The sequence below is a fragment of the Amphiura filiformis genome, chromosome 18, assembly GCF_039555335.1.
Source record: "Amphiura filiformis chromosome 18, Afil_fr2py, whole genome shotgun sequence".
NCBI classification, from domain to species: Eukaryota; Metazoa; Echinodermata; class Ophiuroidea; order Amphilepidida; family Amphiuridae; genus Amphiura; species Amphiura filiformis.
Window position 1 is genome coordinate 6,924,185 of NC_092645.1, and position 26,839 is coordinate 6,951,023.

A 26,839-nucleotide genomic window follows, 5' to 3' on the forward strand; every position below is an offset into this window, starting at 1 on the left:
GGAAAAGATGATTTTCAATTTTCAGCTTCAATTCCTGTTCTGTCCCTGAAGATAATATATGACCCAGATGGGGGATAGGTTACATCAGATGACACTGTTCAGTCCAGCTTTCCAGAAAGTGACGCACGCCCGGTGTAATTGGTTCTCAAATGTTGACAGTTGGTTACAAATGGTCGGACACATCACTTACTGATCTAATCGAAACATTTCACATACAGAGCTATAAGTTTAATACGATTTTGGTGTTGGATTTGGCTTATTGCTCAATTAATTTTCCTCGACAGAGTATTATGAAGAAGGCACTTCGAAGCTTCAATTTTGGTGAAATTTACATGTCAATCTTTCGAGTAACATTGTTTAACATGGTATTAAACTTATATGTATGTGAAACGTTTTCGTTGAAAATGTTATTAAACTTATAGCTCTGTATGTGAAACGTTTTTGTTTAAAATGATACTAAACCTTTAGCGCTGTACGTGATATGACTGGCGAAGTGTCCTGGAAGTAATATAGCCTATAGTATGGTTAATGGTTGGATAAGTTATTACCTACTTAAGCCAAAATGTTACACTGTAAAAATTAGACCGGTAATATACCTGGCAACTAAGTGTCGTAAAAACGATGATTTTACAAGCATTTCACCGTATAACTAGTATTTATACCTGTATACGGTAAATTGCCGTAAAAGTAAGGTAGAATGTCCACAATCCTGAATAAAATACAATATATTTCACGTATGCTTTACTGAACATTTAACCGTTAAAATAGCAGTAACTGTTGTTACCGTAACTATACACTGTACATTATACGAAATAGAATTTAAACACAATCTGCCAGGACGATACGGTTATTTACTATTTAAAAAATTGGAAGATGCAACACTTTACACTGCACTGTAGTAAAATGATTTGTATGACTATAGAGTAATGAGGATCAATAAAATGAAACAAAAAGAACTGTAAAGACTGTTTATTTGAATCTTTAAATTCAGAGAAATTGTTTAACTACCGAAAATAACGTGTAAGTGTTCATTTAAGTGTTCAATGTCTCCGATACTCCTGTTAATGGGCAAGGTGGTGGCGGTGGTCCTCTTCTTCCCGAGCAGATGTTGGAACAAAGTTTAGTTAACATTTGTAGGGAGTCCTAAGGCAACACCATATCCACATTAAAATAATAACAATAATTACAACATTCTTTTTAAAGAAATTTCTAACGCCTGTCGGTACATACTATAGTTTATCTAGAACAGTGTACTTCGGGTATATTTATAAATGCGCTTTGATAAATACGCACATGTCCAAATGGCCAGTGCCACATTTGCATTACATCATTGAAACTCACTGTCAATCACTGAAATGGCGACCATTGAGGGAGTGGCTACAGTTGTGACTTTGTTTCGTGGCTAACACTGCATGAAACATTGGCTGGAGGTTCGATGCTAATTTGCAAGGATGTGTACATATTACCGATTTAGCACGTGGCGACACAAAAGGTGCTTAAAAACACATTCTGAATTTGATTTGTGTCCATTTTGTTACGTAATTGAATGTGGGCGAGCGAATGGGTTAGTTAGGGTTGAAGGGGTCGGGCGGGGGCAGCTAGCCTATTAGTCCGAGAGGGTCATTATTCCGAAAAGGGCTAAAGTTATATTTTCGTCAATTTACGTTAAAATTAGATTTAGTGGCAGCATAACGTGGGGGGGGGATATTTTTCTTAAAGATCCTATTAAAAGGTATGGTAATTATACATACAAATGTCGCGAAAACCATCAAGAATTGATTGCAAAAGGTTTTGTGTGAGTTTTGTACTTCGTTTTAGAGTTATAAGCGAAAAACATAAATCCGCCCAACAGGTGTACAGGGTGGGCCAAAAACAACTTTACAGTTAAAAAAAGGTTCATATCTCAAAATTGAAAGTCTGCTTCAAATTGTTTTCACATATTCGTAAAGAACATTTTCTTAAGAGTATTCGGTGAAAAAACTATCCAAAAATGTATTCAATTAAAAACGTGACGCTAGTTTTAAATCAAAAGGTCAAAATTAACTCTGTCCACGCGAAGGCCTACTATCTGTCACGTCGCATCACTATATGCACAAATTTGTTGAGTAATTTTATATAACACAACCAAATAAATCAAACATAAACAATTTGAATTTCAAGCTACGATATTTCGTCATGATATGCAGCTTTCATGCTGCAAAGATATAAAAACAATTCTCTTCAAATATGCGCAAAAGCAATTGTAACCTCAGACCACATTTTTTTCATTTTTTTCATTTTTTGTCAAATGTTATCTACAAGAAAGTTTGCACTTTTTGTGTTCGTGGTATGTTCGGCCGGCAAAATGTTGCATCGACAACTGACTCTGGGATTAGCTGCAAGTTCCCTTTGAACCGCTGCAATATTTGCAGCTGAACAGTCCATTTTTGGACGTCCGCTCCGTGCGTTGCATCTAGTCATCACACTTCTGAGGTTGTGAAAGTTGTTCATGTGTAGAGTTATGGTATTTTTTGGCGGGACTCTTACGTTTGTGAAACGAATCCGAAATTGACGCTGCACTTCCAAAAAGCTTTCTGTTCTTAAGTATACCTCTGCCATAAAAGTCCTCTCTTGTGTTGTGAATTGCTTTATCTTGACACCTTGCAAACATATTTAGAAATAAGCCACACAGTCTCAAAATGCACGAAGACCTATTTAAAATTCAAAACTTGCGCCAGGAGTGAAGTTTGAACACATGACAAGTAAATGGGGATTAAAATCGATTGTATTTCTATCATGCATATAAACAATCATCACTTTTCAAAGACAAGCCAAACATGTTTACTAATTACATGTATGCCTAACACATATGTATGCCTTACTCTTAGCAATCGGACAAAATCCCATTGAATTACGTGTGGACATAAAAGTGGACCTCGGACGTAAAAGTAGCACCATTTTGTTAATTTAGCTTCTTTTGCTTTCATTTCTTCATCACATACTCTTAGAAAGATATACATTTAGAATATGTAACATTATTATGAATGGCTCTTCTATAATTTGAGCAACCACCCTCTGAAATTGGGTAAAGTTGTTTTGGCCCACACTGTATTTCGGCGCGGATAACTCATAACCGGCAACGCACTGTGACGTCATGAGTGTTACTCGAAATCTCAGCAGTATTGCTACATGGGCATTGGATTGTGCAGCGAACAGTGTTCTTATTATGCTGATATTAATAAATAAAATACATAAATAAATTCATGACCCACTCCTTCCGAAGAAAATGACTGCCCCCTAAGTTCCCTGTCCTCAAGAACATAATCGGCAGCAACACAGTTTTGACCTTAATATCCGTAATAATCCCACTACGTCATCGATATGGCCAATTATTTTTTTTCTTCTCCGGTTCAAATTATTTTACCCTTTGCAATAAATGCCCCTATTTTGCAAAAACAATTTTCCTTGCGACCTGTCATTTTCGCCTATACTTTTGCATGTGGAGTTTGTGTATATCCGGGTACCTTACATCGTGGACTATGGTATGGCGAAGAGTAGATGTCACGTGCATATTTATAAAAGCGCATTTATAAATATATCCGAAGTACACTCTAGGAGGACCAACCAAATGACGTATTCGAAAATATTAAAATTTTTAATATTCTAGTAATTTTATGAGAGGCAGTATCTGTGTGGTGGCGTACATACATGGTATAATGTATAATTTACATGCAGTGGAGATATCTTAAGATTGTTGATGAAGTGTAAACAAAATAGTTTTTGAGAATGACAGCTCTGCAACTCGAAATCCCCGTTTTGGTTTCATGCAAAAAGATGCCAAAATCGGCAAAATCAGGCGTTTTTCATCTAGTAACACTAAAATATGTGATACAATGTTTACCACTTTCATGAAAGATTGTTCATCATATCTCATAAATGCACCACATTTAGAAACATTATATAGTTCATTCTCAAACTTTGGACCAAAAATAACCAATGAAACTCAATAAGCAGACTTGCAATTGTTTGAAAAATGCAGAGTTAACTGACAAATGGAAAATACTCATCACTTCTTCGGCAACACCACCTTAAGATTAATCATACCCGGTTGCTAAGCTACATCGGTAAACAGAATTATTTTCATGCGGTGGCATGTATTGGGTGAATGACGCGTACTGTTCTCTGCTCATTATACTCATAATACTTCAAGATAGAAGAATGACTTGAAACGAAAGTGTTTCTTTATCATCATTTTCCTCTTAAGGAAATACAGAGGAAAACCAAAAAAGGACTCTACCATGGACATGCAGTTGTTTTTGGTTTTTGTAATGCATATTATATTTTCAGGTAAGGCTACGATATTATAACGTGTTCATACTAGCTCAATATTATGTGCTTAAAAACCTCGGTCGAGGTTTTCCAAATTTAAAAAAATTACGGTTGGTTAATGAAAAAGAAGAAGTGAAATTTTAACAACACGACGAGGTTTATTTACCCGACATAGAGTTCTATTGAATCCGCTATTGTATCCGCTATTGTATTCTATTCATAAAAACTTATGCAGGAATCTTACTGGGTTGTATAAAGTTCATGGAAACGTTTTTGAAGGAAAAATTGGTTTAATGTTTTTAAAATGTATTCGCCGTATTTTTTTAGTGGTCTCGTTGGGTAAAGCACCGATATTTTCTTTCCTCAAGTAACGATATATCGTTTCAAGTATTAACGTCATTGAATGCATAATGATTCATTCTCACTTGTTTGACTTGTTTCGTATCAATGGAATAAAAAACACATATAGATAGAAAAGATCAAAAAATTATAGTTGGAATATAAAATGCCGTGTTTGAAAGCTGTTCAATCAATGTTGATATGTATCAACCCATTTATCGAATGTCTTTATTTCAGAGACCCAAGCTAGCACGTGTTACATTGGGCAAGCCATAAATCCTGCAACCAACGTTGTCAAGTGGGGCATAGCCTTTCCCAATTCTGTCTGTGAATGTACGGACATTATCCAAGGAGGAGGTGTGGCTGTGATAGACTCTAGGAAAGTTCTGAATTACTTCTGGTTTCCTGATGGCATAACATTTTCAACAGCTATTAACAGAGATCACATTTGGCGCAAAGAATGTGGTAAGTTTGTTTATTTGTCTCAAATGCCTCACATCCTTACTTGAATTATTCAAGCTTAGCGGTATCTTAAGATACTCGATACTTCTGTCCCAAACTGTTCTAGTAATAATAAAAACAATATCAATAATAATCATGAGACGAAAAAAATCAACATCTTCATAATCATCAAGAATGAGAGAGGATGATAGGATCTTAATTGAAAAACCATTGGCCAGCTGGGACCGGGTAATTTTGACTGATCGCAATTAATGAAGTATAATTAATCATTCGTAACGTCCTTGTAAAATAATAAAATGTAGACACAATGTAATAAACCAACCGGAATTGACATAGAGCCAATGTATCAGAACAGTTCTAAGATGGCAGAAGGACAGGTCTCTAGATCGATTCAACAACAGAAATTTACAAAATTATATTTAACTGAACATGACATGTGGACAGTCTATACATACAATAATATCGAGGGCTTAGAACAAGAAATAGCTATGTCCAAAAATGGCATTCTGAGAAAAACGAGTTTGAAAGTTTGATCACAGCTGAAAAATCAGAAAATCTAGCATAAACAATAATCTTCCAGATATCTGTTACCAGTACTGTTTCAAAGTTTATTTTACAAACAAAACTGGGCAGTACCAAACTTTATGGACATAAACTGGACATAGCCAGTTCTGGCATAAATATAAAACAGCTTTTGGACATAAACACTATTGACATTGCTAGGGCGCCCTCTTTTGTTTACCTTTGGGCTTAGTCACTCCTAATAGAGAAAGAGTATCAAGAAACATACCTCGCAGTGGACTTAACTCATTTTGGCCAAAAGTGGACATAGCTACTTCTTGCTCTAAGCCCTCGATATGCTTTGCCATATCTGAGCACTACTAACACATTGGAATAGTAATAATAAAACCAATGTAAATAATAATATTATTATGAGAGTAACAAAGTCATCATAGTCATCACAAAGATGATGATAATGATAATAATACGATGAGAGATTATAATTTGAATTCAAATTAAAACTCGCTACACAGCATCTGGGGCCAGGTAATTAGGACTGATTGCAATTATTGAAATAGAAACTTCTAAAGCTTGCCGTTAAGGAATTTGGAGCTAAAGGTGACGATTCCTCTCAAAGTTTTCCGATAAAATAATTTATTTCTCATAAAGTAAAATTCGCAACTTAACAAATATAGGTGAGATTGAAAGCCACTGGACGAAAAGTCCAGAGAGATTTTTAATTTATTTTCCGATTATAACAACCCCTTTTTAGCGGGAATTTTTGTAAGTTACACAGCTGAAGTTTTGAAAGTGTTGAAAGGCTACAAAATTAATATTTAATGACATTGAAAGAATGGTGTAGTAAAATGTTCGTAAATAAACCATCATTATTTTTATGTTAAAATATTGTCAACACGATTAATAGTTCTGAAGCTATAGGCGTATTTATAACGGCTGAGTTACGTTTTATAATGCTGACTTCATACTTTCTGTCGCTTGCCGCTGAGCGGCGTGACGTTTCATCATGCCGCTTGCACTTTTCTGCAAGCGGAGCGGCACATTGCTGAGCTGCAGCGGCATGACCGAGTTGACTTGAATTCAACTCCCAGCGATGCTGCCGCTTGGGCAAAGCGGTAGAGAGATCGATATACCGGGTTGCCGCTGGTTACCGCTAGCGTTTCTGGTGCGACTGCGCAGTGTAGCAAAATTATCTTCAGAGCGGCAAAGCGGCAAGCGGCAGGAAAGTGTGAAACCAGCATTGTCTAAACATTCATTTTAGGCTCTCAAAGTGATACGACAACGTCAAATCCTGAAGGAGGCAAGAGTCAAAGTACAACAGTTGATGACGAAAGCACAACAGTTGATGACGAAAGCACAACAGTTGATGACAAAACCACAACAGTCGGTGACGAAAGCACACCAGGAGTCAGCTTAAGTACCCCAATAGGTGATGGACAAGGTAAACGAACTGGATAGGAAAGTGGTTCATTAACTCAATCATGAGAATGTAGGCATGATATTGCTAGGGTTGTGTAGGGTGAGGGTTGCGGGTATGGGTGTATATATACATAATATAAAAACAGATAAATCAAAATATTTTTTGCATGCCAAATCCAGAAATATACTCAAGATACTCGTATACAGACTTTTACTTATACATACATTTGATTGTGAGGAAGGATGTAGGCTAAGTTAAATTTCTGGAATGCAAATAAGATGCACATCGACCAGTACCTAAACTTTGAATTAAAGTACCCTCTACATTAAAAGATTGGCGTCATAATACTTGACCGCATACATTCCATCGTGATGGAAGATAGCGACACAGAGGAAGAAGCAATTAAGAAGGCTATCCCTAGTTGCGGATGTCCAAAGTGGGCATTTGACAAGGCAAAACAACATGTTGATAAGAAAACTGACTTGGACAAGACGAAAAGACATAAAAATAATACAGCCTAATAATAGGAAACAACCTAAACCAAATGTGATCATTCCATATTTGGAAAAATACCTTGAAACCACATATTGCTACACACGAACGACAAAATGGATACCACAAAGATATGTTTAAAGAGTTGCTAATGAGATCGATTGCAAAGAGTGAGACAAGTATTACATTGGCGAGACAAGAAGACCATTCGCCTCAAAGAGAATCAAACAAAATGATGCTGAAACAGTTGCCAACAGAGAATTTACTAGAAAAAATAGTAGGTTTCAACTACAGAGTTGCACAAGTTAGCCATAATCGATAATCGATCACATTGCAATATAAATATCATAACAAAAAAATACTCAAATTGATGGAAACAAGCAAACAGCAAAAATCATAGAGGCAAATTGGAACCGGAGACAAAGGGAAAAACAGCCAATGAGGATATCAGTGGTTACTCTCTTATATACCGTGTTTACGCTGCTCAAAAGATCTAAGCAACATGGTAAGCACAGCTAACGAAATTCCGAAAATCCTGCGACATTCTAGATGTGATATGCAATAAATCCCTAATATTAAATGTACAATCCTACATAAATACATCTCTTTAGAATACTTAAATAATATAACACCAGTGTGGTGTAAAATAGAGCCCGTCGTACGTCCGAGACGAGAAACTTTTTATAAACAGCCGTCCAACGGACGCCTTGACATGTTGGCACTATAACTAGTAATGGCGTACCATAAAATGTGATGCTTATCTTCCGTTTGGCCTTTTTAGGCCACAATTATCCTTATTTCGGCCGATTTCATATTAAAATTGCAAACTTTCAGGACGGACAAGTTAATTTTAGGCGCAGCCTGTCCTTTAGACTAGTTGCTTTTTGGCTGAATTTTACACACTGATAACGCATATTGTACAATTATACTGCTTCAATAAATATCGACTGAAAAAAAGTTAAATTGTCTAGCAGGCAAATCAATAAGCATCCATTGAAAACAAATTTCAAATTATTTTATTAATAACCGATCGATAGCTGGTATCAATAATGGTTTGCAAACCAGCGGAGTTTGCATAGGTTTGCCATGTTTAAATAAAAAAACGTGGAATTAGTCTTTATAGTTTTTACAAAAGATACATTAATACATGTCTAATATTTTGGCCTGTTTCAGTCCGCCTTGTTGGTGGTATCAATATACATGAAGGCAGAGTGGAAGTATTTTACAACAAGACTTGGGGTACAGTGTGTGGTGATTCATGGGATAATTATGATGCAATGGTGGTTTGTCGTCAGCTTGGATTTCCATCTGGTGATGCAGAAGCTATTACCAATGCTCAGTTTGGAGAGGGTACAGGACAGATATGGCTGGATGATGTAAGCTGTTCAGGATCAGAAAACAGATTAGATGAATGCATTCATAATGGATGGGGAATAGAATACTGCAGCCACTATGAAGATGCAGGAGTCATCTGCAAAAATGGTATTTACTGATTAGGTTATGGTTGGTACTACAACCGTCTTGTGAAATTTCAAAAGTAATTTCAATTTTATGACACGTCATTGATGTCTATCAAGAGCAGTGAATCTAAATCGCCGAATCAATTAATCTAAAACTGGCGTAGATTCTGCGACCATCTGCGTGCACGCATTTCTAATGATTTATCAAGCCATGATGTTATGAGTCTTCGACAATTATAACCCGAAGTATAGTGTTGATTAGGTAATTGCTGGATTAAAAAAAATTTGCGTTTCACATACTGTCGTATCTCTATTGCAATCGCCCTACTCCCACGTTTCAAATAGTGTCGCATTTAGCGTCGTATTTACAAACTCGGGAACATATGGGAAATAGCGTGTTTCACCTAGAGATTCATACCATTTTAAATGCATTTTATGAGAAAATTGATACAATTTTTAAACAAAACATAACATTTGAAGCCTTTGAAGAATGTCTGTTACTATGATGTACGTCTATGTAACACACATGGCAAAATTGTATTTCGAAAGAATCTTAATCGCCTTTTATTGAAAAATATGTAGTGAGTCATGACAGTATATGATGTGAGAAAATATCACTCACAATTATCAAATTATGGCCAGAAAATGCACAAAAATAGATTTCATAGGTTTCTTCTTCTGATTTTTGTTTTGCTATGGTGAACTTATGTGACATTTACGTTCACGGTTTATTTAGCAGAAATCCAGTGAAAATTGCACGTTGATGGCATTTTATGCAGACATTTGAAGTTGCCGATACTTTTGCACATTGTATGTTAGAATCCCCCCACCCCCATTTTGGGAGGGCCCACTCACTTTATGACGTCATAGCGACATTGTGTTGGGTATTTGTGTACTTATTTGAAAATTAACCTGCCCTTGGTTTGTTCATGATCACGAAAAACTTCAAAATCCTGCTTTGTGATATTATCATTTTGAATCACGTGTGCATTGTTTAAATCATTCTTATAGCCAATGCATGCCAAACAGGTTGGCAAATAGTAGACCGTGGAGGTCCAGATGGCAGTGGCTTGACGATGGTATCACCAGATCAACAATTTCTTTGTAGCGGTCAAGTTACAAGGTGGACATATCAAGGAAAGGTTTCAAAACTATGGCGAGCTATAGTATTCAGACCGACTGAGGGCCTTGTTACTGAATTCCGAATTATCGGCATTAATGACATACCAGCAGGTGCAGTTAACACTCCAGTCAATTATATAGTTCCTGAAAATGAACGAATTACAGTCAGATATGGAGATGTGATTGGATGGTCATCTGGAGATGGTGTGATAACGTACAATGGTGGAGGAAGCCACAACGTCCGATATGTTTTCGGGAATCTACATGCTAGCTTGGAAGTCAATCAAATAGTTGATATCAATTCTGGTGTGGAGCCGCGGGAATACTCCATTGAAGCTACGGTTACAGCTGCAGGTAAGGGATGAAATCAAAACTCTGCCGGTTCCGTCCGGTTTCTATTGTTCTAAACAATGTAGACCGGACGAAACCGGCTGTCAACCGCCGGTCGAGTTTTGATTTCATCCTTAAGGCACTAATACTTACCAGATATTGCCAAGGTAACAGATCTCAACCCTAGCCGCACTGTTTATACTACAATTGTCCTATTATGTGAACTTTAATGTAAAAATAGTGTTACTGGGTTATGTTGTGTATCATTTTGGAGGAGAGACATCTAAATGTATTTAGGCAGCGATTAGAAATTCCTGCCTAATAACCGTTGAAACCGAATGTTTATAAGTTATACACACCATATACATTGGCTAACAGGGGTGCGCCTGTGCATGTTAAGCAACTGTGCTCTAAGCTATTTGGGGCAGAAGGCAGAATCCCAGACATGGCGGTTGTCGGAGCTGGCTAACGAACCCGTCAGGGGTTGGGCTGGCCAGTCATACTGTAGTCACGGCTTGACAAACATAGATGTACAAAAATAATTGCAAATGTACCGATGGCCTAAAAATGTCCACATGTTTTACGTCACTTTTCAGAGATTTTACAATAAATTTGCACCTAGACTTTTGTATCTGGTTTTTGACCTCGTTAAAAAAATCAACGTACCAACGTTTTTGCTGGCATGTAGCGAAATATACCGAAGGGTCATGATGTACAGACTGTTGGTACCCCTCCGGCTACGACAATAAGTGGCGAACGGTATGCAAGTAATGCAAGTAGCCGCGAACGACACTACCGACATTCAAGTAGTTACGAAAGAGATGCAAATGATGTTAGCATGTCGTTGCAAGTCAGTATTTACCAGTGGTTAAATGTGAACAGTATGCAAACAATGCAAGCAGCTGCAAACCGCTTGTAAAAAGAAAAGGCACATTGATATATTGTGAGGTTTAAGACAGGCACTTACCCACAAGCCTCAGCACACAGTTATTGCATGAATAAATTATTAAAAACATATACACAAAAGTACGTGTATATAACTCCCAGTAAGGGGGTCGTAAAAAAGTAAATATTCCTTAATATGCCAATAAAGGCAAAGAAAGGGGACATAGGGGCCTGTAAAGAAAAGAGTCATTGTAATTATGGCATCCTTTTTTTGCTTTATGATACGGACCAACTAAGGTTCCCTTTCTTGGCTTTTTATGGGCCAATTTAGATATCTCTTCTTTTTACGCGCCCACTATAAGGGCTAATTTTTCCTATTTACGTGTCCATTAAGAGAGGCAGGGAGGGGTCAGGTTATTAAAGAATTGACTTTCGTATACAAGACGGCATAAAACTTTTGGTTTGTTAGTAGCCGATCGATTTTTTTCATCAAATCTGGCTCGAAATCAACCGAAATTTGTTTGCGCTGGTAATAGAAGAACCGTGGATTCAGCGTCATCTCCCGACTATTACATTTTTTTCGCCAAAATATTTGATGTTTCTTACATGTGTAATTTGGAACCTGTTGCAGTCCGCCTTGCAGGTAGCAGGAATTTCAATGAAGGCAGAGTGGAAGTATTTTACAACGATACTTGGGGTACAGTGTGTGATGATTCATGGGATAATTATGATGCAATGGTGGTTTGTCGTCAACATGGATTTCCATCTGTTAATGCAGAAGCTATTTACACTGCTCAGTTTGGGGAGGGCACTGGACAAATATGGCTGGATAATGTAGGTTGTACAGGATCAGAATACGCCTTAGATGAATGCATTCATAACGGATGGGGAATACATAACTGCGGACACCTTGAAGATGCAATGGTCATTTGCAACAACGGTACGTCCTAATTAGGTTATGATTAGTACTCAGTACAGACACATTGTCAAAATTAAAACAAATGATAAATAAAAAAAATAGGCGACAGAATATGAAAATGGTGTGAATTTCAGCAAATATTTAAACCAAAATGGTAAAATCCTCCTGAACCCTACACCAGAAAACAACACCTGTCTGGGTGTTCCGTCCACCCACAATTTAAGGCTATTCATTCTAAGCTTAAAACTCACATGAACACAAACTTCCAGTCCATTCATGGTCATTAGAAAAGGAATGGTATGAATGATTTGGAATAAAGGATAAAGGTGGCATAAATTAATAAAGTAGTACTTCAAACCACTTTTGATGCATTGCATAGTTTGAGCATTAAGAGTGCTCGACCACCCGTCGAATATAGCAGTGTCCATATATAAGGGTTACTGGTGTACAAACAGTATCGATATATGTTGGTACCAGCAGAGTAGTCTTAGTCCAGGCTAACCAGTATATCGTTATGTATCGATTCCAGACTAGAAGAGCACGGCGTGTTGCCAAACTTGAAAGTTATAACTCAATTTATTCAGAAATCCCTACGACCTGATAATACATGACAACAGAGGATTTTACGTGAGTTTGAGCTTTTGTCAACATATTTTGCTCTAGGACCATTTTAATAATACACTTCCTTCGTTAGTTTTTACATGATATGGTGTATGGTATGTTTATTGCATTTTCCATGGGCAAGTTTTCGCATTTTGTTGGTGCTATTTAACGTTCGTATGGGCGAATTATTAATTAAATGTAATGCACCGGGAGCATTAATTGTTGACAAACGAAGTTGCGAGTGGCCTCAACCATAGCATCTAGGCAAATCGGGTGGTGATTCTGCAGCTGGTTTAGGGTCAAATTCTTGAACTTCGTCAACATTTAAGGTAAGATAAAACACGTACAGAGTGTTGTCCTGTTGAACATTTATACTGTATTCCGCTTGAATTCGTAACAGTAGTTAATTAGGTCATGAATGTAGTGGGGATGTGTCATCGACATGACATTGTTGCATGCACAAGCCTGCCGAATTTGACTCCGCTCAGTCGCCATGGCCATGATGGCGAGATAAATCAGATAATTAGGGAGCGATCGTTATTTATGGCAGGGGGGAATGGGTAAATTTAGGGGGAACACGAAATTTTTTGTGGTCTTGAGGGGGAACCTGAAATTTTTAGTTGAACCAGGAGGGGGGATTGTTAAATTTTAAATGGAAAAAATTGGGAAAACAAGGGGGAACGCGAAATTTTTGAGCGGACACGAGGGGGAACGCGAAATTTTTGTCGATATTTTGCCAAAACACCCATTCCCCCCTGCCGTAAATAACGATCGGTCCCTTAGTGCTTGTATATCATGTTTTAGCTCGAGGTACCCTATCATGCCTATCTTATGCTGGTTTCATACTACCATGTCACATACCACCTAGACCTATAACTGCCCATCCCTAACCATGGCAGTAGTTACAGCCACGTATCCAAGGTGATTTTGGTCGGGTGGTCGGCCGCGGAGAAATAAGCGTTCATGTCTGGAACGAAAAACGCGATCGTTTGCGTGATTGCTGCGCCGTTATCGCCCGCGTCAAATGCAACACTTCTGTAGACGCGAACATGTCTGCTTGTTTGCGTCCGGGTTGCGTCCTTGTCAAAATCGTTGCTAAGCAGTGTTGACTTACACTACGCAAACCAAAGTTCTAGGTCTAGGTACTTGTTTGTCTGGGTAATATTCCACTGAAGGCAAGGCTTTGCCGCTCTGTCGCGCCTTCGGCGCTCAGCTCGCGGCTTCGCCGCTCGCCCCCTAGGATCGCGAGGTCTTTGACAAAGACTAGAGCAGCACCGCTCCGAGTTGATTTGAATTCAACTCCCAGCGGTGCTGCCGCTGCGACAAAGCGGTGGAGTGATTGATACATGTATACCGGCTTGCCGCTGGTCACCGCTAGCATTTTTGGTGAGATTGCGCAGTGATGTAAAATCATCTTCAAAGCGGCAAGCGGCAGGAAAGTATGAAACCAGCATGAAGTAAATTTTACAGTACTATCTTACATTATCTCACTGCTGTATTTCAGCTGGGGCGCAATAGGTAGAAAACCTTTTACGTCACGAGACACAGCCATCACATTATCCTTTTTAATAGCCTGCACTTGCGTCAGCGTATTTAAAAGTTGTTAATGTTATACAGTGATTGGATTAAACACATCACATATATCTGTATATTAATGAGGTTATGAATAATTAAATACATTTATTCATATGATATTCAGCATTTGAGCATGTACGCGACCTCGATGGCCATCATTTCTGTTCCATGATTCACCATGTCCATTGCCTGGCATTGAAGTGGGAGAGAATTGAATAGGCTAGCTGGGTCAGTCCATGTCAAATCAACCTGGGGAGGCTAGAGTCCAGGGCTGTCAACTCTCACGCATTGGCCGTGAGTCTCACGCATTGGCCGTGAGTCTCACGCATTGGGTCACTTTCTCACGGTCTCACGCCAAGGTAGTATAATCTCACTCCTAGGTAGTAAATCTCACGCAAAATGCTGGAAAATGAGTAAAATCTCACGCATCGTCAAAATAATTTGTTGTCCCTACGTACTTTATAGTAAACGTATAGGAAAACCTAGAACCCATGACATAGATCATGCAGCACACTTGCAACACATTAACCTAGCTTGGAGTAAAACTGGTCACATTGTAGCCTAAACTAGACATCAATACCAAAACAATGGTTCATACATACGCGTTATATAACAGCATATGTGATTGGTCGATAGGCGGGCATAAACGTTTATGCCCTGCTTTCTGGTCATAAACAAGCCGCGAGTAGGATATACGCACGTATGCTTGCGAGCTATTTACGCAAAGCGCGAATGATGTACGTACGCGATGTTGGCGCGCGTCCAAACACGGTGGACTATGCAAGTAAACGTTTTCTTACAATTAGCAATGGAAGGATAAGAAATTGGTAGTTTTTAGTCTAAAATGACGATATTTTTTAGTCGTGGAGGAAAATAATAGCACGCAGAATGTTACGTAAACATGTATGAACAGGGTTCTATTCATCCATCTCAATACCTTGCTGGGTTACAAAGTTACAGTAAAAAATAAATTTGGGAGGCACAAAAATCAATAATCCTATACTTTAACACATGCCTCAACCGTAAGCACCTCAACCGTAGGCACCTCCACCCCTGACTCTGCATCATTTGAATTGCAATATCTCAAAAAGTAAATACAGTGTGAAGTTTTTACTTTCCACAAGTTTAGCTAGATAAATTAGCAACAAAATAGACCAAAACAAGTTCAGTACCCTCTTCATTCTTGAGATCTGAGGCAGAACATCCTAAAGAAACTGAAAAATGTAACACCCCACCTTTTCCTATACCCCAATTCATGGCGCATGACCTTAAAATATCACAAACAAATAGGCCTATGTTAATAAATAATAGAATCTAAAACCGTTGGGGTTCGCTAATGAAACCCTCAAAACTAACCTTCAAATTAATTTTACAGTAAAATTTAATTATTACTGGGTGAGAGTCGCTGTGATGGTTTTTAAATTTGCCGTGTTGGTTTTAAGCTCCGAACACTCAGTGTGCAAATTGAATGGCGCGTACCATGATCACGGCAGCTGCGAAATTCAGTCCTGATTTACTTCCGTGTTCCGATTGTATGGAAAGTGCCATACGGCTGAGCAGTTTTGCTGTCTCTCTCTATTCATGATGTCATCCACCGCCTGCTGGCTCCATACATTCGATGTAGGGGTGTACTTGTGAGTGTCAGTGGTGATTTTTACCAACTTAAGTGGCTCATACATGCAACTTCCTTTTCTGGTCAGATAGAGAGCTGCAAAGTTGCATTCTACAGGTTGAGTCAAAAAGAAGTAAACTCATGTTTGAGGGGCTGTAACTCGAGATCTGTAAGGAATCTGCTAAAAATGAAAATACCACTGGAAAGAGCAAATTCTACACGTCTAAATAAAAACAATTGTTGCAATTGCTCACAGCAAACTCAAGTTGGGTGGTTGAATACAACCACCCATTTTTGTAGCTGAATTCAACACCCTTAGACAAGAAATAGCAGGTTTTCCACCCTATTTTCAAACTGCCATCTAACTATGATGGAGTTGAGTTCCAAAGCCACCACAACACTACACCTAAACACCCCACCCACAAGTCTTTAGTTTTTAAGTTTATAAAGTCTTAACCCTCCTCTCACCAAGCCTTTGTTTACCTGTGGATGGTTACCACCCACTCGAGCACCAGATACTTAAATGATTTTGGTACCAGTCTTCCTCTTTCCATTGAGACCAACTCGAAGCAGCATCAGGGGCGTAGCCAGCTTTCTTAGTCCGGAGGGTAATATTTGAGTGGAAAGGCAAAACAAAATTCCCGGTTGCATCATTTTGGTATTATCGGTGCGATATATACATACTGGTTTTTTTTTTTTTTTACATGTATGGTAAGTCTTCGAGCTTCCAAAAAAGGGCTTTATTCGGGCAATGTGTGCATGAAGCACTCAAAAATTATGACCCATAATCAGGGCGAATTTTGGTGGGAAACAATCTTCCCAATTTTCTCTTCCATTTTTGTTCATAATTTGTAAGTCTTTAAAGCTTTCCATATTAAAAAGTGTAGAGTTTTTCACAAGAAAGTTATCAATATTAAAAGCAGGGCCTGTTTGTGTTTGGTTTTCGAGTGTCAATGCATTAATTCTTGTAACCCAATATTTGTTACATGTATAAACTAGAGCGGTTACCGCACAATAGCTGAACCATGGGGCTTTGGCAGTATATTGTGGTACATGTATATATCACCCCTTTATGACCCCTTAATGACCTTAAATGCATTTTAAAATATTTCAAACATGTTTAGAATGTCATAAGGATCATTGCATTTAAATTTCAGCTCAAATGGACCATTTTGAAAACTTGACCTTTGACCCCTTTATTGACCCCTTAATGACCTTAAGACAAGTTTTAAAAAGCAATATTGTATTATCACCTGTTATGCAAATTTTGTGGAAGAAGCATTGTGAAATGAAAATCACATTTTTGTTTATGAAGAGTTTATAATATGCATCAAAATGTTTCTGTGATTATTTATAATTGAAATTTATTTTTATCATTAAATTTTTCCCTTCCTTCCACAGAGATTTAAAGGGAAAGTTAAAAAAACCAAGCTCATTCTAGAAATGCCGTAGCTGTGAGAAGGCAGCATATTCACAGAAGAGGACTTCAAAGTTAATATTCCTCTTGCAAAGGCGAAGAAGCACAGTGAGACCAGGGTAAGTATTAAACTGCAGTAACAAGATCAATAGATCATTCTTCTATTTGGCAGAGATGCTCTGATATTGTGCCATGATGGGCAATAAAATGCTGTGTCTTGATCTGGTGGCCGGGATCTACCCCGGGAGTGTACCTGGGACGTAATAGAAGAGTACTCATAACTGTGCTGGGTCGTATGCAGGGGAAACACTCGCTGGGACTTCGAACATGGTGCCCGGGGCTAGGGGGCGGGGACTTGGCCGGGGATGTACCCCGGGATGTACAGAAATAGTGCCCCGCCCTGCAGGGATTAAGACGGGACTGTAACATGTTTGTAACAGTTTCCAAAATTACATCCCCGGGTAGGTCCCCGGCCCCCGGGGGGGGCCGGGACTACAATTGATTTGTGCATTATTTCAATGAGTCAACTGAGTCTGTACCTTTTGCCGGGACCTTTTGATATAAATTTACCTATTATTGAAGTCGAAAATTTTGTTGAATTGCAATTTTAGCAACATTTTTGATGTGATCGCCCGCCGTGACCCACTGTGTTTATTTCTGAACTTCCATTGCTTTACATGGTGCCATGCTTCAGCGAATGCAACTAGATTTTGAATGCAATGGTCTCTAGCCTCGAATGTGAAGCTATCAGTGAGCAAATTCGTGGCTAGACATCTCGAGCAACTCAAGCTTAGAGATCATTGCACTCGAAATCTGGTCGAATTTACTGAAGCATGACACTGTAAAGCAGTGAAAGTTTAGAAGTAAACACAGCCGATCATAACACTACAATTTTGCTAAAATAGGCAACCTTTACACAAAAGATATACTTGAATCATTGTAAATAACTTGCAATCTGCATTTCTACATAACAAAATAACATCCATTGCCTAAAATGTCAGTTGATGTTGATCGACCGGAAAACGACAGAATGGACTCCAGTATCAAATGCGTACAATCGTGCACAAATTTGAAGCTAAAGTTCTTGAGTAAAATGTGCGATTTAAAAATCGCTAGTAAAGTATGGTACCGTAATCATGGTAATCAAAATTCAAATGCCGGTAGAATTATCCAATTCAGTGACAGTGGTGATTTGCTATTGATAACAACTTTTGCGACTCAAGGAAATAATGCGAATCGTCGCTTTTATAATTTTTTTATTATTGTTTTTTTTTATTTCAGGACACCATCCATTACTGATACTCGAAGTGGTGAAGAGATCAGCATCCATTGACTTGGGACTCTGCTTGGGACTGCTTGGGGAGAAAAGGATTGCTCAACCTTACTAATCCCAGTGTCAATATTGGCCCACTGGTTTTGGTAGAGTTGGGTAATTGAAATCTCCCACACACAACATGTCCGGTTCGAAGAAATTGTCAAATCCAATCAAATCCTGACATGTCACCTGGGATTTTGTCCATGAGATGAATGGTGTGAGCGTAATAACAACAGCGATGACTACATGTGCCTGCGCCTGATGATGCGACTCGTGGTTTTACAAAGTGCATCAAGATATTTAGGAACATTTTGAGCTTTCCATGTAGTGTACATAGCTAATCTGTATCTGATTTCTCATCAGAATATACATATTCTGTAGAAAGCTGACAATGTCTGACATTGTGGGAGTAAAATAATATAATCGTTATGTATGATCATTCTAATTTGCTGTAGAAGTTCAAGTAGTGATGTAACAGGATTAATTACCAAAGCGATGTATGAAAACATTTTTGAACGTATTGCCCTGCACTAGACATACATGGTAACTCTGTATCGCACCATTAATGATCAAAGAACATGCATAAAGACCTGTACCTGGTCCATGTACGTTTCATTTGCACAGGTACGATTAGTGTCTTTGCAAAGAGCGGTAATGTTTTAATCTATGATTGCACACATTCACAGACATGACAGGTGATGAGTGTGCCTACTTTATATAATGTAGGGCGACACATCAAAAAACACAATCCGACAGCGACCTTTTCACCTATCGCTGTGGTAATTTATCTCGCAGCATAATTCTCATCGAGCCAGTACTGGTGGGGCAATCAAAATGCTCTTGCACATGTGGATGCTTTATGAAGTCACTACAAACTCCAGGTGAAATGAGGTATAACAAAAAATGTAAACTTGGCATAGATTCGAACAGGGGTAGCATTAAGGCCCGAAAGTCGGGGGTTGATTTCCCGTGTTTTTCACTCCCGAGATTGGAGAAAATCCAAATACATGGGGTGAAAATTAAATCTCGGGGGTGACAAATATTTTGCAGTGTAGTCAGGGATAGGAGTAAGGTCCAAAAGTAGAGGGTCATAGTTCACCCCCGAGCATGCACATATTCTCAATATAGAGGGTGAAAATTTAATATTTTTTTAATTTAGGGGTTTCATTCACCCCCGATCGGGGGTTAACGCTCCCCTGGATTCGAAATAAATCAATAATATTTCTCCTGGACAGATATACAGCATATACTGATAAACTACAGAAATAATAAATTTATGTTCTCCAACTTGTCTTTCTTTTGTGTGTGTCATGTTTTCTGCCCTAACTGATTGAAATTTGGTGCACTTATAGGCCTATGGATGAAAAAAAATAAAGTGTCATAATATGCTATTATGATAGTATGTGTGTATGCATACTTTTATGGTACATTAAATAAAATGCAACACTGAAACTAGAGTTTTGTTCTTCATAGCCTATGCAGGGTTCACCAATATTTCAATTTCCCCACCTTAGAAAATATGTATGAAGTCTCCGAGCACTTTCGAGGAACCTTTAGTTGTAAGTGATTGTTATGGCACAAGAAAACAAAATAACAATGGAAATGTAAAACTGTTTCTTCTTAAAAGTGGGCACCAAAGTTGTTTGAAATAATTGCCGAGATTGCCCGGGAATCAAAATAATGAATTTTTAGGGTCCCACTATAGTGTTCAAAGTGGGGTACTGGGCTCAAAAAATGTATATTATGTACAAGAGTAATCAATTAGGATACTGGCCGGGGATACTGGCTATGAGGCTCTACATAATTAATGTTTGATTTCCTGTTGCTGCCCAGTGCCCACCCCCAAATCCCAAAATAATTCATTATTTGAGATAAATAATTTGACAGCTGATGTAGGAAGAGAATGCAAAATGGAACTTGAGAGAGTAGAACCTTTAACTAACGGTACTACTAAGCCATGCTAAGTAGGAAAGGATTTTTGTGCACTTTTGTTTCATGCTTCAGATATACATGATTGATTTTGCTATAACTGTAGCAGGATTTTTGGTGTGTACTTTTCTTGCTGAATAATTTTATGGACCCCCTCCCATCTCAGGTTGAAAATGTTTATGATCCCCTTCTGCCCACAAGACTCAAAACAAATTATTCCTTGTTGGAACGAAGGTGTGGAGCGCTCAAAAATGTCTAATTTGTAAGGACAAAGGATGCACACAAAAAATTGAGTACACAAAAATTTTGATCATAAGCAAGCCTTGAAATAAGCAGGTGCTGGGAGCAAATGATGCAGTAGATGCAGCAGTGCTGATATGCTGCATTGTATATGCAGAACAGGATTTACTATTTGAAAATTGCTGCCCGTTCTTCAAATTGCTCCTGGTTCCCTGTGATTGCACTTGCAGTGAACCAGGAGCAATATTCAAAAACAAATTGCTCCTGTTTTCAGTCTACTTATTTCAAGGCTTGATCATAAGTGTAAAGAAAAGATTCTGAGTGTACAAAAATTTTGATTACCTAAAGATTGTGGCATTGTGCACACAATTTAATTGCATGCATGCAAGTTAAAAAAATGTGTGTGTAGTGCGCAAATATTTTGAGTCACAGCACCTAATAATTTTAAACCTGTATTTTTGGTGTCAAAAAATCACGACCCCCATATTTTGGTATAAAAATTCAATGACCCCCAGTATATTCATGAGCCCACATTTCAAAGAAAAATCTGGCCCCTAACGAGAAACATTTTTTATAATTTTATAGCCAAAATCCCCCCCCCTCGGCTTGCCGAAAATTGCTCTCCCCTGGTTGGCCAAATATCCCCCCATTTTACCCCAGGCTCAAATTATTGCACAGCCCGGCCCCTCAGTTGAAAAAATTGAAGAGCCAATCGCACCAGCCTTTCTCACCAGGCCTACTCATCCGGCATTCCGGTAGCTCTATGGTAAGTCTCGAACGACCCCCCTCCAGCCCCCCCCACCCGCAGGATCTTGACCACCTTGATATTTTGGATTTTCAAACCCTTTTTGTACATTTTCGGTCATTTTGACCATTTTTGTCAAACTCCCCCCCTCTGAGTTGCTTTGTCTAACCCCTCTTGCCCCCCCTCCGAAAACATCCTGGCTATGCCACTGCATCGATCCAGCACATATCATGATATTACCTCACCATATTTTAATGTTTGGGCATATAGGCCTACTGTATAGGCCTAATTGCCATTTTTATTCAAAAACAGTAGTTTGTTGCTCATATTTGCAGAAAAAACCATACAAAATATATTTAACCCTTGTTTGAAAAAGCTGTTTGGGTAGAATACAAGTGCAAAACAAAAATAGGCTATCTTTCATCAAGGAAATCAAAGAAATTACTCCCTTTTATTTTCTGGGCGCTAGTATCTCAAAAAAATGAAGCTGTTCATTACTATGCATTATTACTTCATTTTTTTGTAACATGTATTTTACTTCCCAGAAATGCTTCAAATGAAAAAATATACCGCTTTTCTCGATTTTTTTGACACAGGTAGTTAGATAATAGTGTTTTGCTGTCATTTAAACTAAATTTAATCAATTGGATGTCTGAATTTTTTTATAAAAAAAAAATCTGCACAACCAGAAAATCACATTCTGATCAAGTCGGGCATGAAAAGGTGCAAAATGGTTGCACAGTCTAATTGTGTGTCAAAAATGTATTTTGTGTTTATCAATTTGCGTATATTTCTTTGTAGGTTACGCTTGCTTGCCTTTTAAACATTTTACAGTGTGGATGAGGAGAAAACTTCCCTGTAGGAAAAGTATAAAGTCATGATAGATTTGGAAAAAAATCTGAAGTTGTAAGTTCTACGAATGATTTTTGTTTATATTATAGTCGCTTCTTGCAAAAACGCCCTCATGAAATCTCTGTTACAGGCTTACAGCTATCACATGATTCTATATTTCGTTCATGAATAGCGAGGCATATTATGGAGGATAGTAATTTACGTAAGAGTATAGGTCCAATTAAGGGGTCGTCTCACAAAATTGGCTTATAAGCCACATCGATCAGCATTCAGTTCCTGTACTGGTCACCGTACATGTACCTGTGTGCAGTGCATTGAGAAGTATGTGAACATTTTCTTTGACCTTGTCGACTGTGTGAGTGTGTTATTCGTGTGTCTCTTTTTACGTCCATGGGCATGGTAGAACGTAGTGCAGAACATCATGCCTGGGAATGCTACATATATTACCCCCGGGGGGGTCACTCCCATTGTGGCCTGTACACCATCCGCGATAATCAACTTTTGAAAAGCACCCTAAACAAGGATTTAACCCTTGGCTAAAACGACACCCTAAACAGGGATTTCATTCCTAACATCAAATTTCATACCCTAAATTTCATTTCCGCGTATTTAGAAATTGCAATTTTGCTACCCTTTTTTTCCAATTTTTCATGTTTTTGACACCCTAAACGCGATACGCGCGGATCGTGCCTACCCACGAAAAACGACCCTTTTTACGCGTTTTCATTATCGCGGATGGTGTACAGGCCACAATGGGAGTGACCCCCGGGATATTACCGTAGTAATCGAGGTAGCAAATTCCGTCAACCGACATGAGTGTGTCTACTCTAAGGTAAGCTGGTATGTAACTTATCTCTATTGTTCATATATTATTATTATTATCATATTATATTAAAAATCATGATTGTTTTACTTTCAGACTTTTAAGCTTACTTCTCTGTTACGTTACCCGGGTACTGTACTGTACGTCAGTGGCGTATATAGCCAGGATTTTGGAACCGAGGGGGCACAAAAAGAACTTGTAAATGTACATTGTAGGCCTACCGACGGAAATATTTTTTGCCGACGGAAGTTATGATTTGTTGACCCAATTTTTTTTGCATGGTTTGAAAAAGTGAAGAGCAAAAAAGAAAAAAAGAAAAGGGGAATATAAGCAGTACCGACATAAAAACACAATTTTTTTTATGTATAATTCAATTTAATTCACAATTTTTCATGCTTTTTTTTAAATTTCGCCCCTTTTTCTGTCACCGTGGATAAAAAATAGTCTATTGTTAGCCGGCCCCCTGCCCCCACCCCGACTGGCTACGCCACTGCTGTACGTGCTGATCATCATGATCATGTGATGCTGTACCTCAATTAGAGGCAGTGGCGGCGCCACGGGGGGTTCATGGTGGAAAAATGCCCACCCCAGTCAGAACCCTTCCCACCTTGTTTCCCCAGTAAAATACGGTACGAAAATTCCCACTTATTACCACATTTTTGGGCAATTTTTTCATTTTGCCCCCTGAAATTCACTTTGCCCCCTCAATGCCCCCCGAAAATAATTCCTGGCACCGCCACTTAATAGAGGTTAATGACTGCGCATCAGTTGTTTGGGTATTGTGATATATCTATACATTGTGCTTTGGAACCGAGGAATATCCCGAGGGGCGCCCCGGCACAGTTTTACCCCTGGTCCTGGAGTTTTACAGAAGATATACACTGGCGTGTCCAGGATCTTTTCCTGCGGGGGGCTCAGACCCTTTTTCAGATTTATGCGGGGGGCTTTAGGGCAAAAATGGCCAAAAAACGGCTGATTTTACATGATTTTTAACAAAGTGCGGGGGCTTCAGCACCCAAAGCTCCCCCCCCCTGGACACGCTACTGATATATAGTTCTTTTTTTTTATCTTTCAATATTTATTGGTTTTTCATAAACAAAAATAAATGACAATTAACATCAAATCATACACAAAAAAGGACAAAAGGTAGCAACAATGGTTACACAAATTATGCAGTCGACACTTCTACCCAGATACACTACATGTAATCCTTGGGGGGGGGTCACTCACTATTTGACTTGCTACGCACCCGCGTCCAAGAAAAACGTCTAAAAGGGTATGTTTTTCACCACACAGCGTTGTCGACGTCTTTTTGAAAAAGGGGTACATTTCAGAAGGCATCGCCATTTTAAATTTAGGGGTCCTTTTTCAGCCAGATCCTTATAAGGGTTAGTAATATTATTGTTTGAGTGAAAAACAGGCCATTAAGGGTGCATTTCAGAGGTGGTCGGACGCGGGTGGGTAGCACTTTTGTGTGAGAGTGACCCCCCGGATGTAATCATGCTATTAAATAACCTGTTCATATGCACAAGGTCACAATATAATCCAGTCACACAGTCTACAAAGTTTTATAAATAATACAAAAATGAACAAAAAATCTAGATACTATGTCAAATCTCCATTTACGAAAGTGGCATGCGAGTTTGTTTTTCTTTTTAGCAATGAAATACTCTGTATCTCTGTTTATTTTAATAAAAGCCTTAAGACCAATTGTATTGGGAGTTTTGTTTGAAATAAATTTACACACATAGATATAGTATTTGACACTCAAAAACAAGTATGTCAAAAACATATCATTGAGCAGTGAGCACCCCAAAATTGTTTTCAAAGGTTGAGATATCAAAATCAATATCTTTATTTTTAAAAATTTTAATTATATCTTCCCAAAGGGGTTTGATTTTCTCACATTCACAAAAAACATGGGTAATTGTTTCAAGCATCTTATTGCAAAATGCACAATTTGGAGAAATCCCTTCTTTTTGAACAAGAAATCATAAAAGCAATGGCTTTATGGAAGATTTTGAAATAAAATGAGCGAAATCGAGAATCAATTGAACATTTACTATTACGAAGATGAATTTGGTCCCAATCCAAGTCCTCAGGGTCAACTCATTCCAAAAACTAATACGTTTTTCAGGAACACATTTCTCAATCATAATAGAATTTAGCATGGAGCTTGGATAAGGTTATCAACCACTAAACCAGCTTATCAAAAATCTCCACACTAGAAATTTCAATGTTTGGATTATCAGGAACAGGAACATTTTTCATTCAAAAATTAAATTTCTTTCTGTCATGATTCGAAATATCAGAATCAAGAATCAATTCTTCAAATAATTTACTACCTGGGGAGGGTTAAGGAAATCATCAACATACACATTACCTTTATCACACCAGTCTTCATAGTAAAAGTACTGTTTAGATTTTGAATGAATATTTCTAAAAAACCATAAAGATTGGCAGGCACCAAGATTAGGTAAACATACCAAGTTCTGAGGGAATCAGCTAATTGGGTACAATTAAGCTTATTTAAAATACTTTCAGGAGCATATGATTTCCGTAAAATATCATCATCAACTTCAAGCAGTAAATTAAACCAATACATTTTTTGAGCCAAGGCAAAAGTGTAAGGGTCTATCATACGAAGGCCACACAGAAAAAAATCATTGCACACACATTTTCTTCTGACTCTATCATTACCAGCATTCCAAATGAATTTGAAAAACTGTTTGTTAAGGTCTTTAAATAAAGAATTGGGAATTTTAATACCCAAAACTGAAAAAGATAGAGCAGCTGAGGCAAAAGAAGTGTTTTAATAACACAAGTTTTTCCTATCAAAGAAAGGTTTCTAGCGCGCCAGCAATTTAAGGTTCCCTCTATCTGTTTAAGCTTAACCTTCTAGTTGAGATCAAACATTAACTTAAAATTCAATGAAAAATTAATACCCAAAGTTTTAAAATCTCTAGTTTTCCAAAGAAGACCCAGCCCAGAAAAGGGACGATTTAAACCTTTGATTGAGCCAATCCAAATAGCTTCGGATTTGATGAGATTGATCTTGCAGCCAGAACAAGTTGCGAATCTTTGTAAAGTTTCAAAAAGATTGTTTTAAAAGGAATCAGGCAAGCCATCCAGGAAACAGGTTGAGTCATTTGCTAACAAAGGTATGGTTCCCTTTCTTTTCAAATAGCTCTTTTCTGGTTAATTGTTTTTAAAAAAATGGTCACGTGATGAACGTCAGTCTGTGAGCACGTTTGTTGGCGGATGCTCCCGAATTTTTCATCATTTTAACCGTTCAGCTTTCATTTTTACTACTCTTATCCCAAGATGCCAAACAATAAAAACTCAGGGACAAATAAGAGAGCGGGTTCGCCCATGAAAAGTCAGCTGGAAAACAGCAAAAAGGCTGCAAAATCATTAAGCTTCTGTGATGAAAGTATGGACACAATGGGTAGCAGTGATCCGGCTACTTTCG

The 26,839-nt window shown here is 38.2% G+C and overlaps 1 protein-coding gene across 1 annotated transcript in view; it reads left to right on the forward strand.

Moving 5' to 3' along the window:
• Positions 1-4,197: 4,197 nt before the first annotated feature.
• LOC140139801 (putative DMBT1-like protein) overlaps positions 4,198-26,839 on the forward strand; it is a 155,110-nt gene continuing 132,468 nt past the window's right edge. The window contains exons 1-5 of the mRNA XM_072161532.1: positions 4,198-4,326; positions 4,885-5,112; positions 6,890-7,069; positions 8,714-9,022; positions 10,012-10,476. Of these exons, the coding sequence (XP_072017633.1) occupies positions 4,278-4,326; positions 4,885-5,112; positions 6,890-7,069; positions 8,714-9,022; positions 10,012-10,476 (1,231 nt within the window). The 5' untranslated portion in view covers positions 4,198-4,277. The remainder of the gene's footprint in view (positions 4,327-4,884; positions 5,113-6,889; positions 7,070-8,713; positions 9,023-10,011; positions 10,477-26,839) is intronic.